The 15,642-nt window shown below is 50.8% G+C and overlaps 2 protein-coding genes across 8 annotated transcripts in view; both read left to right on the plus strand.

Annotated features, from left to right (window-relative positions):
- LOC144178149 (cytoplasmic dynein 2 intermediate chain 1) overlaps positions 1–9,072 on the plus strand; it is a 33,690-nt gene extending 24,618 nt beyond the window's left edge. The window contains exons 23-27 of one of the 2 annotated variants that reach the window (XM_077705719.1): positions 131–189; positions 450–495; positions 2,296–2,470; positions 8,750–8,807; positions 8,930–9,072. In XM_077705719.1, the coding sequence (XP_077561845.1) occupies positions 131–189; positions 450–495; positions 2,296–2,470; positions 8,750–8,807; positions 8,930–9,040 (449 nt within the window). In that variant the 3' untranslated portion in view covers positions 9,041–9,072. The remainder of the gene's footprint in view (positions 1–130; positions 190–449; positions 496–2,295; positions 2,471–8,749; positions 8,808–8,929) is intronic. The other variant, XM_077705720.1, reaches the window with a different exon arrangement.
- Positions 9,073–12,715: 3,643 nt separating this feature from the next.
- Positions 12,716–15,642, plus strand: part of Rbcn-3b (WD repeat-containing protein Rbcn-3B) — a 94,322-nt gene continuing 91,395 nt past the window's right edge. For 5 of the 6 annotated variants that reach the window (XM_077705721.1, XM_077705724.1, XM_077705726.1 and 2 more), the window contains exons 1-3: positions 12,716–12,823; positions 13,679–13,875; positions 14,620–14,726. In XM_077705721.1, the coding sequence (XP_077561847.1) occupies positions 13,714–13,875; positions 14,620–14,726 (269 nt within the window). In that variant the 5' untranslated portion in view covers positions 12,716–12,823; positions 13,679–13,713. Of the gene's footprint in view, positions 12,824–12,847; positions 12,979–13,678; positions 13,876–14,619; positions 14,727–15,642 lie in introns of those variants that run through there. The other variant, XM_077705722.1, reaches the window with a different exon arrangement.

A 15,642-nucleotide genomic window follows, 5' to 3' on the forward strand; every position in this document is an offset into this window, starting at 1 on the left:
GTACGTGTGCTGCGAACGCCCCCGCTTCGTTTATAAGGCATGCGCGTGTTTCCCGCGTGAAAAGTGTCGGACCGCGTGGAATGTTATCTCCCCACAACTGCGATAGCATGAGCACCTATTCTGCTTTCAGCATCCGTGGGTATAGGAGCATGTATTTCCCTGTTACCACATCATCCGTCGTTTTTCCTGGTAAGTGCAACGCCCACCTTGACTTGCCTACATCGCGGCATGTCTGCTTGTGGAGGCGAAGGCTATAGGCTGAGGCCGCTATACCTCTTCCAAAGTTTTGGTTCTTGTTTGCACACCATCTTTTAAGCTCTCTCTCTCTCTCTCTCTCTCTCTCTCTCTCTCTCTCTCTCTCTCTCTCTCTCTCTCTCTCTCTCTCTCTCTCTCTCTCTCTCTCTCTCTCTACCTATATCTATATCTTTATGGAGTTTCTCCCGTTACAGGTGGCAACGAAGAATGGTGGCCTAAGACTGCACTTTCTCGAGTATGGTGAGTACAACCGAGGCGACATTAACTGACGCGGGCAGGCGAAGCGGCCAGTGCGTGCAATCACCGTGGCAATCGCGGGACCGTTTTGCATTGAATTGGTAGCCTGCATTTCGATTATCTCTTACGCAACGAGCATTGCGAGTGGCCTGCGATAATCAGAGCTTCACTTCCCTGTGGAAAAAAAATAAAAGCGGAAGGTGAAGTTGATTACCCAAGCACTTCAATGCCATTCCTCTAATTGCCTCGTCCACTATAGCTTTTGTTTCCGCTCCACTTTTTCTGACCTCCCCCTTCACTTTTTTTTTTTTTTTTGCTCTGACGTGTCTATTTTCGGTTTTCATTTATTTCCCTCGGCGATTCTCTTATATCAGTTTATTGAAAGCAGAGATCTCCTTGGAATATTTTCATTTTGAAGCCAAATGTTTAAGGTTTGTATTAAAGTGTGACTTATTCTACAGGTTACCACCTTATTTCACCCGCACCTAGGTGTTAAAATAATGCTAAAAAAAAGCCGTTTTTTGCGGGTATGCTTGGGGCCAGGCGATCACTATTTTCGATAACTGCCAAATAATTTATTGTCGGAATTTGAGGAGAAAATAAAGACAAACGATAATGAAAACTACCTCGCTCTTGAACAATTCCGAATCTGCTTTCGGTTAGAGCTGCGCGGCCGAAGTGTGCCCTCAAATATTCCTCGTCGTATTCCACAACTCACAAAAGGTGCGCAATATTACCTGGAACGTTACAATTATGCATTATGGGGTTGAACTTCCATACCATGAATCGCCTACCACCAGCCTTGCTGGAAATGTTTTGTAAGGTGTGGCAAAGTGTGGTTATTATGTACGTGTCTCTTATTTCCTGATATAAACATGCGCCCCTCTTCCCCAAACCGGCAATTAAAACGTTGGTTCCTGAATGTGTGGTAATTATTGAAAAGTTGCGTATTCAACCGCCAATCTGGCCCTAAAACATACCTGCGAAAATAGCAATCAGATTACTGTCACTGCTTTCTTCCAAGTGCGGAGCACTTTAAACTAAGGGCCTGGCTTGCGCCGTCGGTGCCACCGCAGTCGCGCGGCGTCACGCATCCAAACAGGGGCTTCGGAAAGATACCCGCTTGTCCCTCGATTCAGCCTTCCGGCCAAGCGTTAAGAGGATACTGGAACAATAGGTTTATGTAGGCAGAACCGTGCGAAACTCCTGGAACCGCAGTCACTGGTCATGCGTGTCCTCAGTACTTTGCGCGAAGAAGATTGCAGGTACATTTCAGGCCAAATTTGTGTGCTTAACCGGCAGTCTCCGCGTTCATTTAGTTAGGAATGCACGTTGGGTTGGCTTTTACGATTAAACGAAAAAAAAGTGGCCGCTGAAGAAAAAAAAAAACGACGCGTTCAAAATTGACGCACAAAGGCTTCAGCACGTTCGAGGTGAAAGCAAGCAGAAAAAGACCAGAGCTCCCCCTCATGCTGTTTCGGGCAGAACAAGACACAAGGATGCGAGCTGTCCCGGGAGAAGGTGCGCGAGCACTGCGAAGGCGGGAAAATTGAATTATGCACTGAACAAACCTCGGTGAGACAGGGGTGGGGGGGAAGAGCGTGAGGGGTGGTAAAAAAGAGTGGAGAACGCCGCCACAGCCCCTTTCGAGAATCACTGCTCCGCACCTGACAGATTGCGCTTTGAGTGGAACTGCTTTAACTTTTTTGAAAGCTTAGTCGCGGTTAAAATAGGTCACCCTGCACAGACTGCAGCACATGTTCACATGAACGAGCTAATTTTCTGGCGGCGCCATTGCGGCAGAGCGGGCCGTGTGGGAGTGGAACCCTGCGGACGGGCCGGGCTTCGCAGCGGTTCACTGGAGCCCCCGTCGGCCAGTCCTCTTGTACGCCGCCACCGCATCGGGAGACGTCGCCACCTGGGACCTTTCGTTGGACGGCAAGGCCCCCACTTCAGTCGCCAAGTTCCCGTCTTCGAGGTGCATACAAACCCTCAGCCATATGATGCGAAGCCGTGTGTAAATGCCAAGGTGGCGCTAGGTATGCAACTGTCGTTCTGTCGGAGTGTGAAGCCTGTCAGTCAAGCCTGTGCGTGTGGGCTGCAGGAATGGAGCGTACCACCTCCAGGGGGATTGGCCAAGACGGGATGATATTAGTGCGAAATGAGCCCCGCCTCGTAAAATCGCGTCTGTCGTTCTGTCGGAGTGTGGCCAAGACGGGATAGAGCACTGCACGGGCCCGGGCCGGCCCGAAAGCCCGGGCCCGACCCGGCCCGCGGGCCGGGCCGGGCCGCCCGATATCGATTATTGGCGGGCCCGGGCCGGACCCGGGCTCAGTGCCTCGGGCCCGGGCTGGGCTCGGGCTCAATGCCGCGGGCCCGGGCCGGGCTCGGGCTCGACGCCACGGGCCCGGGCCGGGCTCGGGCTTGAATTCATAGGCCCGGCCGTTAATAGTTCCGACGTGATCAAGTGTAGAAAAGAGCATAAAATTGAATATTCTGAGTATACTTTTACGCGCTTCTTGGTGTTAGTTGTACACATTGTTTTAAAAACGTGTTTTGCTAGGGCTGATAGTCACTATACTGTAACTTTAATGACATTTCATGTACTGCATCAAGATTTTATATTTTGGTGTATAACATATCAAAAATACGGTTACAAGGAATGTCCTATAGAGGAAGGAATTAATTAAGCCACCCTGGAGCTGTGCACCCATGTCTATGTACGTGCACGTGTGTTTTGGATGTTGTGGCGACGCAAAGCGGCGCTTCTGTGTGCGGTGCAGAGAGCGCATGCGCCCGCACGAGAAAGTTATCTTCGAGACGAAGGATGATAATAAAAGTTCAGTTGTTGTTTGGGACGCGAGTTGTTCACTTGCGAAGCTCTGCCGAGCGACGCGTCCCAACATTGGTGACCCGGAATACAGACACAGCGACCGGAGTGTCGAACCAGCCGCAATATGGATTCAACGTCCACGACCGACGCCCCTCCGACAGTCTCCTCAGTCGACGGTAAGCTGCCCCCTTTTTGGACTGCGGACCCCGCACTTTGGTTCATACAAGTGGAATCTCAGTTCGCAGCCAGACGAATCACCGCAGACCTTACGAAATACCACTACGTAGTCAGCAGTCTGCCGCCCGCCATAGCCAGTGAAATCAGGGATCTGTTGCTCGCACCACCTGTCGAAAACGCATATGCAACGCTAAAAGAAACCCTTGTTCGCCGAGTTACGCCCTCCGAACCACAACGACTGCAGCAATTGCTTCGCGGCACGGAACTCGGCGACCGTACTCCTAGTCAGCTTTTGCGGCACATGCAACAATTGCTCGGCGAGACATCAACCACGATAGATGGAGCATTGCTCCGAGAACTTTTTTTGCAAAAGTTGCCTTCAGGCGTCCGCATGGTCGTCGCGGCCTCAGAGCACAAGGATTTAACCGCAGCCGCCGAACTTGCTGACAAACTGGTAGCGATGACCCCGCCCACACCCATGGCTGCCGTGCAAGCGCAACAGCCTCTAAACGAACTTCAAGAGATGCGTGAGGAGATTTCTCGACTTGCCGAAAAAGTATCAGCTTTGCACGCAAGCAGGAGGGCGCAAACGATAACCGAGCCTAACACGCCGCTATCGCAAAAGCAGCACGAGCATATCTGCTGGTATCATCGGAGGTTCGGAAGTAGTGCGCGTAAATGTGTCCCACCGTGCGCGCACTCGGGAAACAGCCGCGGCAGGCACTGAGGGCGACCAGTGCTACTACGTTGCCTCCAAGTCGTCCCTCGGTATTCTTCGTTACCGACCGCAACAACGGAGTACGTTTCTTAGTTGACACAGGCGCCGAGGTGAGCGTTATACCGGCGTCACAAGCTGAAAGAAAGAAACCTAGTGCATCGCCCTTGCAAGCTGTCAATAACACGGTGATAACAACATATGGCCATCGTTCACTGTCGCTGAACTTCGGTTTCGGCAGAACGTTTAGCTGGGTGTTCATAGCTGCTGATGTCAAATTCGCCATACTAGGCGCAGACTTTCTCCAGTTCTTCGGTCTGTTGGTCGACGTCCGCAACAAACGGCTTCAAGATCCTGTTTCTCGGGGAGCGGTACAAGGCACGCCGTGTTGGCACCCCCCTATCAGCCCGGCCTTGCTTAGTCCGGCTGGAGAAGCGTACTTCACCGCAATACTACAAGAGTTCCCAGAGCTGACGCGACAGCCACAGGCATTTCCAGAAGTAAAGCACGGCGTCCTGCATCACATCGAAACCACAGGCCCACCGGTCTATGCGCGACCACGGCGCCTGTCACCCGAGAAGCTGCGGTTGGCTCGACAGGCGTTTGCCCACATGATGGAACTCAGGATAGTACGTCCTTCATCCAGCCCATATGCGTCACCTCTTCACATGGTCCCAAAATCAACAGACGGTGATTGGCGCCCTTGCGGGGACTATCGAGCGCTGAATCGGGTAACCGTGCCAGACCGTTACCCAGTCCCGCACATTCATGACATGACCTCCTTCCTGCATGGTGCTACCATTTTCTCTAAAATAGATCTAGTGCGAGCATATCATCAGATACCCGTAGCACCGGAGGATATTCCCAAGACCGCAATAACAACGCCGTTCGGAATGTTCGAGTTCCTACGCATGCCTTTCGGCTTACGCAACGCCGGCCAAACTTTTCAACGGTTCATGGATGGCGTTGTCCGTGGCCTCGACTTTTGCAAGGTATACCTCGATGATCTTCTGATTGCTAGCAGCACTCCTGAAGAGCACGAGCGGCATCTGCGCTACGTACTTCAGCGACTGACAGAGAACGGCATCGTTATCAATACGGCAAAGTGCGTGCTTGGGGTACCGACACTATCATTTTTGGGCCACAGCATTTCAAGTGCCGGAGTACAGCCCCAGAAGGACAAGGTGGAAGCAGTACGGCAGTTTCCACAGCCGAAAAACCTCCGCCAGCTTCGAGAGTTCCTGGGACTCGTGAATTTCTACCGTAGGTTTATCCCGAAATGCGCCAACATCCTTCACCCTCTCCACAGCCTACTTGCGGCATCTGGATCTAAGGCAACTGCCATTCAGTGGAACGACCAATCCACACAAGCATTCCGGATGATTAAGGAAGCTCTCGCAAATGCTACCATGCTCACGTACCCGCAGCCTGGTGTTCCTCAATGCGTCATGGTGGACGCCTCCGATGCAGCGATTGGAGCCGTGTTGCAGCAGAGGGTGAGCGGAGTGTGGCGACCAATTTCCTTCTTCTCCAGAAAACTGAGCCCGTCCGAACGAAGGTACAGCACCTTTGGTAGGGAGCTCCTGGCCATATACGCGGCTATCCGGCATTTCCGGCATTATGTGGAAGGACAAGAATTTTTTGTGCTCACGGATCACAAGCCACTCACCTACGCATTGCGCGCGAACTCCGATTCTGGTGCGCACGTGGCACGGGAGCTCCGCCAAATGTCGTACATCGCAGAATTCACGACAGATATACGCCATGTTAGTGGCACGGATAATGCTGCTGCCGACGCTCTTTCGCGCGGTCCAGTGAATGCCATCAGCCTGCCGAGCGGCGTGGACTTCACCACACTTACGACGGCTCAACGCAGTGATGGAGAATTGAAGCGTCTACTGACGTCTTCAACCAGCGCCTTGAAGCTGCAATGGTTGGCAGAACCCACAGGATCCGTATGCTGCGACATGTCTACAGGCAGGGCCCGACCGTTCGTCCCCTCGAACCTCCGTCGCAGCATTTTTGACTTGCTGCACAGCCTGGCGCATCCCGGGATTCGAGCCACGCAACGGCTATGCACAGCGAGGTTCGTGTGGCCAGGAATAAACCGGGATGTCCGACACTGGACACGAGAGTGCCTCGCATGCCAGCGCTCCAAAGTTCAGCGACATACTGTGACCCCCTTGGGATCCTTCCCTCTGCCGGACTGTCGATTTGCCCATGTGCATGTTGACATTGTGGGACCACTGCCGTTGTGTCAGGGGCAAAGCTACTTGCTAACCTGCATCGATCGCTTCACGCGATGGCCGGAGGTCGTGCCCATTCCAGACATGACTGCTGATACCGTCGCTCGCGCATTTATCTTCCACTGGGTGGCCCGCTTCGGAGTGCCGGCAACCGTGACTACGGATCGCGGAACACAGTTTGAGTCCGCCCTATTCGCAAGCGTCACCCGGCTCTTGGGTACTTCCCGCATCAGAACAACTGCCTACCATCCGATAAGCAACGGTATAGTGGAAAGGTTCCATCGTCATCTGAAGACGAGCCTGACGGCTACTGCGAGTCACAGTTGGGTAGAGGCACTGCCGTTTGTTCTGTTGGGCGTTAGGACGGCTCTGAAAGCAGATATTGGATGCTGCTCTGCTGAACTGGTGTACGGAACAACGCTTCGCCTCCCAGGGGAGTTTTTCGCTACCAGTAAGGACGAGAACGTGTACGCGAACGCGGACTACGCCGTGCGACTGCGAGACATCATGAGCAAGCTACGCGCTGTTCCTCCGCGTCCGCCCGCAGCCCGGCCAGTCTACGTGGACCGGGAACTCTCCTCCTGCTCTCACGTGTTTGTGAGGCACGACGCCGTACAGCGTCCACTCCGGCCCCCGTACGACGGGCCTTTCAAGGTGCTGCGACGGGCAGACAAGCACATTACAATCGACAGAGGTGGTCGTCACGACGTGGTTTCTCTAGACCGCGTAAAACCAGCACACGTGGACTCCGACAGCGAAGCACCTGCACCACCTCGAGCTCCATCTTCGCAGGCACCCCCGGCAGACCACGTAGCGCAGCCCCAACAAATCCTCAAACGGTTCACGCGGAGTGGACGGTGGACGAGACCCCCGGTGCGCATGAACTTATGAACCGCAGTGGGTCGTCCGAGTGCGACCGTTGTGCGCGCACTCACTAGGGGGGGAGTACTGTGGCGACGCAAAGCGGCGCTTCTGTGTGCGGTGCAGAGAGCGCATGCGCCCGCACGAGAAAGTTATCTTCGAGACGAAGGATGATAATAAAAGTTCAGTTGTTGTTTGGGACGCGAGTTGTTCACTTGCGAAGCTCTGCCGAGCGACGCGTCCCAACAATGTCGAACCAATCTAAATGCGGCTGCCGTGGCTGGAAATCAAACTCGCGTGCTAGAGAAGCGCCACCGCTTAACAACCACTCCAGGGAAAATATTTCAACGCACGCACATACTCGTGGATTCAAATGGAGAGCAAGAAATTTCATTCAACTTGTGACCGAAACGACCACATGAAGTTGCCAAGAGTCTCGTCATCAAAGGTGATGGTGTCTCTCGTGTAAGAATACGAGCTATTATTGCGCCCATCAGTCATGAACTGCAATGTGTCGTGAACTGTGAGCTAAACTTAGTATACGTGTACTTTTCAACCTTTTTTTTGCGTTACAATTCAGGGCGTGCTTGTACAGACAGATGCTCCGTCTGATTTCCCGCTACGAAGACACTCGACCAAATATAATAAACTAATTTTCTTCAACGTCTAAAACCAGGCCTGGTCACACACATGCGGGCCCTCCGTAGGCTAGAAAAAAAAAAAAGACCGTGCCCGGGCTGGGCGTGGGCTTGAGACGACGGGCCCGGGCCGGGCCTGGGATTGAGACGACGGGCCCGGGCCGGGCCTGGGCTTGAGATGATGGGCCCGGGCCGGGCCCGGGCTAGGCTCACTTATGAATGCCCGGGCCAGGGCCGGGCCCGGGCTCGGTGTTACGGGCCTGGGTCGGGCTCGGGCTTCACAAAGCGGGCTCGGGCCGGGCTCGGGCCTTAAAATCAGGCCCGTGCAGTGCTCTAAGACGGGATATTCTTAGTGCGAAATGTTCCCCACCTCGTAAAATCGTGTCCGTCGTTCTGTCGGGGTGTGAAACCTGTTAGTCAAGGTCACGGAGAGAAGGAATGCTCGGTGAGCGAGAAGGGGCTTTGCTAGCCAACTCGTGGCTGCAGGTGCGTTGGGCATAGCACAACAGCTGCTTGCAGTGTAGAGTGCGGTAGCTGCACAGGATGCACAGAGGTCGACAGTGTGAAGAGGAGGTTAGCGTATACATATAGCCTGGTTCCTGCTTGCAATGCGTGACCCTATATCCTCATGTTTGGGCAACGTGTCGCCACAGAATGTACAGGCCAAGTATACCTCGAACAATATCGATGTTCAGCTTCGCTCTCGTCGAGCTGCAGAGGACGTACACTGCGCTTTCATTGCATTGTCTGTCAGCGAGGGCTTTCACTTCGGTGTTTCCCTTTTCAGGGTGCTGGCAATGGACGTGAACCACACGCTGACATCGACATCGATGGAGCCTTGTCTGGTAAGGAGTTATCGGAAAAGAAGGCATATGCGGGGTTGATGCCACCCTTCCTTTTTGTGCAATTCCGTCATGGGACAATCTACACGAACAGTTGCCGAGTGCGTGGGTGTGTTTTTGTGCAGGCCCTGGCAATGGACGACGGGACAGTGCAGGTGCACCTCTTGGAGGCTGATTCGAACGAAAGCCTTCGCTTGGACTGTGAACAAATAGAACGGACGCTGCTGGCTCTTTGAGTTTAATAAACCACTCAACTGTTTCCCTTTTATGTCCGCCTTTCCATTTGAATCGGGATGATCTCAATTTATTTCTAAATGGTGTTTTTATTTAATCTCAAACACTGGCGGGCATTTCAGGATTTCGGTATTATATAAGGATACGTTCTTCAGATGAGGGGAGGTCCGCAATGGCTTTTCACAATCGCGACCTTGCTTATCGTCAGTTAAGAGTACTTCGCTTTTGAAGAACACCCTTGAACTGGTACGGCTGCTGCTGGTGCCGAAATCCTCCGCCCCCGCCCTCTTTTCTTTTTTACACCTCACGCCGGTCGTTCGAGTACCACTCACTACCACATGAGAAAAGTACGGATTGCGTGAAGAGGTGGTAACCCAAAAAATGTTCCCCTAGCGTTCTGCGTTTAGTTATCGGGAACGCTGGCTTTCTGGGCGAGGAGAAGGGATGCTTTCACTGTAACGACAAATGTAGAAGATTATGACACGTAATGTAATGAGTAAGCATTGGAATTTACTTGCGGCTTAAGTAGGCCGTACTAGCTTATGCGCGCCTTATAGAATCTAGCTTTCTCGCACGACTCTAATGTCGTGCAAACGAGCCAGCTTGAATAGCGCGCGCTACGCCGCCGAGAGGCCATGCACGTCGCGTGCCGTACTTTTCTTTCCTCCATGCGTATTACGGACTTCAGCATCCTATTCGCCACCAAGGTTTGGCACAAAATTCTGGCATGGGGCTATCCGGAAGGCTTAGTAGGTCTCCTTCTTGTGTATAAAGCGTCGTTGTAACGTGTTTTCTGGCTGGCGAAAATAATTATGTTTGAATGCAACAGTTATCTCCTCTGAAAATTTTTCGGGGAGGGTGAACTGTGTGGTATCCAGAAAGTGGTGACTAGAGCTAAACGTAGATTATTTAGTGGCTGTAGGGATGACCAACTGATTGTACGTGGGAAATTGAAAAGGTAAAAAAAAAAAAAAACGCAGGAAGCTCATACTAACGCGTGAGAAGGTAGTGATGCTGTACGCAACCTTCTTGACCATCACGATTGCAGCCGATTTGCTTCTTATTCGCTGCCACAACGACCTTTACGCCATTGCTGTTGATATAAGTGCGAGCTTCTTTCATTTATTTGGAAGTGATAATCGTTGGACATCCATCACCTTGGAGGGGCGACCGCTATGACGCCTCTTTCTCGATCCGAGCAAGTGTTGCCGTGATTGCAGCGAACGATGGAGTCTTTAAAGACTGAGCCAGTGTTTCCACGATTATGGCGAACGCTGGAGATTCTTTTTTTGCCAATCTTGGCCGATCTGCCTAAGTGGGTATGCTATAGACTTTAAAACGTGCGCCGGGAACGCTGGGCGGTCACCGTGAGGCACGCACGCACGAGCGCTCGGTATTTTCTTGTTTTTTTTTAACTGCCGGCCGGTCGCCGCAATCTTGGCCAATTTCCTTAAGTGGGCATGCTTGGCTTGACAAACGTGCGCAGGGGACGCTGAGCGGTCGCCGCGAGGCCGCGCTCACGTGCGCGCGCTCGGCGATTTTTGGTATTTTTAACTGCGGGCACGAAAAAGTACGATTTGCTAAACAGCTTCGCTGTTTAAGAAACAACAACAACGGAGAATTCGCGTTATGTTTGGCTATTTCTAAGCAGAATGAACCAAGCGGATCAACACCCTCCGCACGTATACGTTCGCCGGCACTGCAAATTTTGCTAGTTACTTTGTTTTCACATAAACAAACATGTGCTGAGTATATCCGTGGTTTCTATCATGTCATTTCATTTTATTTATTTTAGCCACCTTCCTGTACAAAAATAACGCAGTGAGAATTAGACTGGCGATAGCGTATAGACAAGCTAGATATTTATGGCCCATACTACGCGTTGCTTGTTTGTGTAGCGAAAGCAAATAAAAAGGAAAGGAAGGAAAATAACACATATTGGGTCACATTTATACGTATACGGTCTCGTAAACTCGGATGCGGGCTGACTGTTGTTTTACTCAGTTCTACTAGAACCCATGAAAAAATAAAATAAAAATATACACACGTCGAAAGTGCTCATTTTTTCCCAGCTACAAATCAGATTTTAATTAGTTTATAGACTTAAAAAAAAAAAACAGGATGCGGATGTTTCCTCGACTTTGGTTAGCAGTCAATTGTTCCAGAAAGTGGAACTTTTCGAATTTTTCGACTCATCGGGATAAGCACAGAAGCTACGATTTATTTATTTATTTATTTATTTATTTATTTATTTATTTATTTATTTATTTATTTATTTATTTATTTATTGAGGCAACAGAGGATTTCAGTACACTTTGTTGATCAGCTAGGCTGGTATCCCCGTGTTCTGAACATATATTATTAGGCCAAGAAGATTTTAAAAAAGGTTTTGTAGGAGCCATGCTGTATAACATACGTCAGCAACAGCGTGAAGGGAACATTGTGAACTAAAACTCGCCTGGCATGGATACCGGGACGCATGATGCATGGCAACTGCAGACGGCGCACTACGCGGCTCTTCCTCGCAACCCCTCCGCTGGATGACCAACCTCCTGCTGCTGTCTCGCCTGATGAAGGGACTTTAGTCTCGCCCACCTCCGTTCGGCTGCAACTATATATATATATATATATATATATATATATATATATATATATATATATATATATATATATATATATATATATATATATATATATATATATATATATATATATATACACACACACGCTCGCCACGTGCGCCGATGCTGGCCAATCCCCCTGAGTGAGTATGCGACAGTTAATGGGCCATCACCACCGCCTTAGGTCCGCCTAGCATCAGGCACGGGCCCGCTTGACTATCTCAACCGGCGTCCCTTCTCAATGCCTTCTTAACCAGGGCCAGCCAAAATTTCCGTTAACAAGCCTCTTCCCAATGCTGCTCTCCCCCTGCGTTGTCCGCACTGTTCGGCGGCCTATATCGCGGTCCTCAGCCATTTAATCTAGCACTGCACGCTGCATAGACCACTCCCCCCGCGGATTCTTCACCAGTAGGCACTTTTTCCCTTCATAGTGGCCTGGCACGAATAGTTTGAAATAGAACCACTAAATTGAGTGGCTTTAGTGCGGGCCGGAGTCTACAACCAGCTCGGTACCTCAAACCGTTAGGATCGAGCCTTTGGAAGCTGCAAGATTCGAGAATTGTTTACTCCGCCCTACCTGCTACTACCATCCACACCTTCTGACCAACCGGCCATCCTTTTCCCAATAAAGGACTTTACTAGTGCATTATGAACCCTTATTTCTTTTTTGTCTTGGAAACAAATGGTGTACGCGTGGTCCGAGCGCTACAGAAGCACAGAAGCTCCCCGCCTTTCCCGGCATTAAAATCTTGATGTCTTGAAGTTTAATCATGTATTTATAATGAATCCAGAGCTTGTGTATGCAACAAATCGAAGTATGCTGATAAAACTGGCTTTTTTGGAGCGTGCCTGATTTTTTCCGAGTTTTCATGAAAACGCGGCAAAAATGCTGCTAGGGTTTAGCAGACAAAACTTATTTTTGAAATTTTTGGTTTCCAAAGATTGCACTCGTAAACATTAGCTGGAGAGCTTAATAACTACTAGCATAAACGAAAAAAAAATAGTTATTTACAACTCTGGAGGAAAACAAGAGAAAAGGGGCACAGCGCGTGACTGCTCGCGGATGCTGGCTCGCGATACGCTAGCTGTTGGCAACAATGGAATCAGCTATTTTCGTTTTTTAGTGCGCCGTTCCGAGTATGTCATCTACGTCCTAGAACACTGGTAAGAAATGCTTGCAGTGCTTTAGTTTTAACTTAGTCCAGCCACGATTAGTAAACGCAGTTGAGTTCTTTACCGCTTTTTAATCTGCTGTAGTTATTTCTGGAACGTTTTGGTGGCGACCTCCGTCATTGCTCGAAGCCGCATATGAACCAGTTGTACGTGATGTTTCCAGCATTTTCAGTCTTCATTTACTTCCTTCAGACCTCATTACTAGCATTTTATTTCTCTCTCTTTCGCATAAGTTGCTATATTGATCCAGCCAGCGCCCAGGTAGCGGTGCTTGTGTGTTTAGTCGTTTCGCACTCTTATGTCAACGTCGAATGTCATTCCCCCTGTGTCGCTCAATCAGAACACTTGGAGGGGTAGATATCGTGCATTTGGGAATGAACCTCTCGCAAATAAGGCTAGTAAATTGACTACAGTGTTCTCTGTTTAGTATTGACGCTGTGTGACCTGCCCGTTGCAGACGCGGCCACAGTAATCCGTGCTACGTTTGCTATGTATCGCCCATGCCCCGCCCCCTCTTTTGATTGCTCGGATACTGCTTTTATTTTTCGTAGTTGTTTTTCTTGCGTTCAAGTTGTTCAGAACCCTACTATTGGGGCACGCAAAAATAGCAGTTGGTTTCTATCGGCTCATCTGAAGCCAGAGCAATATATATGCCTTTTCTTGTCGGTATCATTCTCTTGAATTATCAGGAAGGTCAGTCCACAGTACCCCCGTTCACTGGCCGTGGTGAACCACAGCCACTCTTGCCGCAGACGAAAACGAGAGTGTGAACATTGCCGATCTGAGAAGTTATCAGCCCCTACAAATGGCAGGCCTTGAAGTAAACCGCGCACTTTTTGTCCGCAGTGTGCCGACAGCCTGCGGACCGGCTTGGCACCAAGATGACCATCTCCAGCCAGCTGGTGGTTCCCATGACGCTGTGGGGCAAGATTGCCCCCACACACTGCATGTCCTCGGTCTTCATCACCAAGGACCAGAAGATGATTGTCACGGGCTGCAACGACGGGCAGATCTGCGTCTGGGACATTATCGATGGCGCCAAGGTAGGAACTCCCTGTCATACTTGCAACAAAAAAATCTTCACAACAGCTTGAGGACAAAGTAGTGCTGCCTGAATGTGGGAATGCGATTTTTAGCTTCCTATATATGCCAAACACATCGCGTGAGCTTTGCTCGCACTTAACTTGGGCTGACAAAAAAAGCAGTGTCCACTGTGAAGCGAGGCCAGAACCTGTCATTTAAATTCCCGTTGCTGCAACAGCCCAACAACATAGGCGTAAGGCCGTCAGAAGCTCACAGCTGATTTAATGATTCCCATAGGGCTGTATTTGTGGGTATGTGGCAGCCTGCCATTTCCAGTGGGTATCTGACGGCATGGCATGAGCCCAAACATTACACTTCACGGTCTAACATGGTCAACCGTGCCTGCAGCTTGACGTACGACTTTGATGTTGCATGGCATGTCGTTGAGGCCAACATAAAGGTCACCTAATATTTGGGCTGAGTAGAGACCTACCAGTGTACCCATCTATTCACATAACCTGACCAGGGGGATTGGCCAGCGGAGGTTCGTGGCTGATTCACCAATTGCCATTGGCAGTAACGTCAACACACTCACCTACACATGTGCATTCACAACTCAACGATAAGTGATGCTCACACGTTCCTGTACCAAAAGGTGCCCCTGTAACTTGTATACCCCTGACGGTCTTAGTGTTGGTGTCTTGTTGTGCCTTCAGAAGGATGTCCTCGTAGGCTTTCCACATGCTGATGTCCCGTGCTTTCAGATTGTGCCTCGCAGCATGCTGTTCGGGCACACGGGTCCCGTGCTGTGCCTGGCCAGCGCCTCTCCATCTGGCGATGGATCCCTGCTTGTCAGCTCCTCAGAGGCAGGGTGAGGTGCTCATCCTGTGCCAGGACACACGCTATGCTTACTTCTCGGGAGCCGAACAAACAGCATTTCTACAGTCATGGATTCTGATTGTTGTATTATGATCCAGACTGTCTTGGTTGAGGGCATCAATATGGTAGCACAGCCGCTGGATGAAAGGCACACTGACGTGCAGCCTGCCACGTGCTCCCAAACCGGCGTGGGGGTGCTGCCTAGTGCCCATCACTGCCGCGGCGGCGCCACCGTTCTGGGACTGGTCCGCCTTCAGGCGGGTTGTTTCGCGCACTCGTGCCGGTCGTGGTTTCGAGGTGTATGCTTATTACTGGCGTTCTACGCTCAAGAGAAGGCTCAAGAGAAGCAAGAGAAGGCATGAGCCTGTGCTCATGTTATGCCTGTATGCCTGTTAAAGGGACACTGAAGTGATTTGTAAACATTGCGGGATTACTAGCGCAAATTGTAGTTCGGAGTCCGTAGGCATTGTTTCGACCACTCTGGCCGCGTTTACGCGAATTTATTTAGTAGAAAAATCAATTCGAAAATGCTGTCCTCCTCTCTTTACGCTTGCCCATTTTCTGTGGCGTTTTCGTGTGACGTCAGCGGGAGATGAGCTGGAAAATGGCTGCGCTACTGCACGGTTCGCCGACCAGCCGACCTACCGATCGAGTCAGTCGGCCCAGCGTTTCGTCCGCCGGCCGCCGACGGGTCGTCGCTATTCGCTCGCTCAATTGAAACTAAGCCACAACACCTTTGTGAATGAAAGAATGTGCCTTTCCTTACTTTGTTAGTTTGTACACTGTGTCAAACTCAGAGTCCGGGTCGCTCCACACAAGCGCTGCACAAGTGCACATGCGACGCTTCGCTGACTTTACGCTAGTAGGAAAATCTAAGGCCAATTGAAGGCGGGATAAGAGTCAGCGAA

The sequence above is a fragment of the Haemaphysalis longicornis genome, unplaced genomic scaffold (genome assembly GCF_048455015.1).
Source record: "Haemaphysalis longicornis isolate Haplotype H1 unplaced genomic scaffold, Haemaphysalis longicornis Haplotype H1 scaffold_4, whole genome shotgun sequence".
Taxonomy (NCBI): domain Eukaryota; kingdom Metazoa; phylum Arthropoda; class Arachnida; order Ixodida; family Ixodidae; genus Haemaphysalis; species Haemaphysalis longicornis.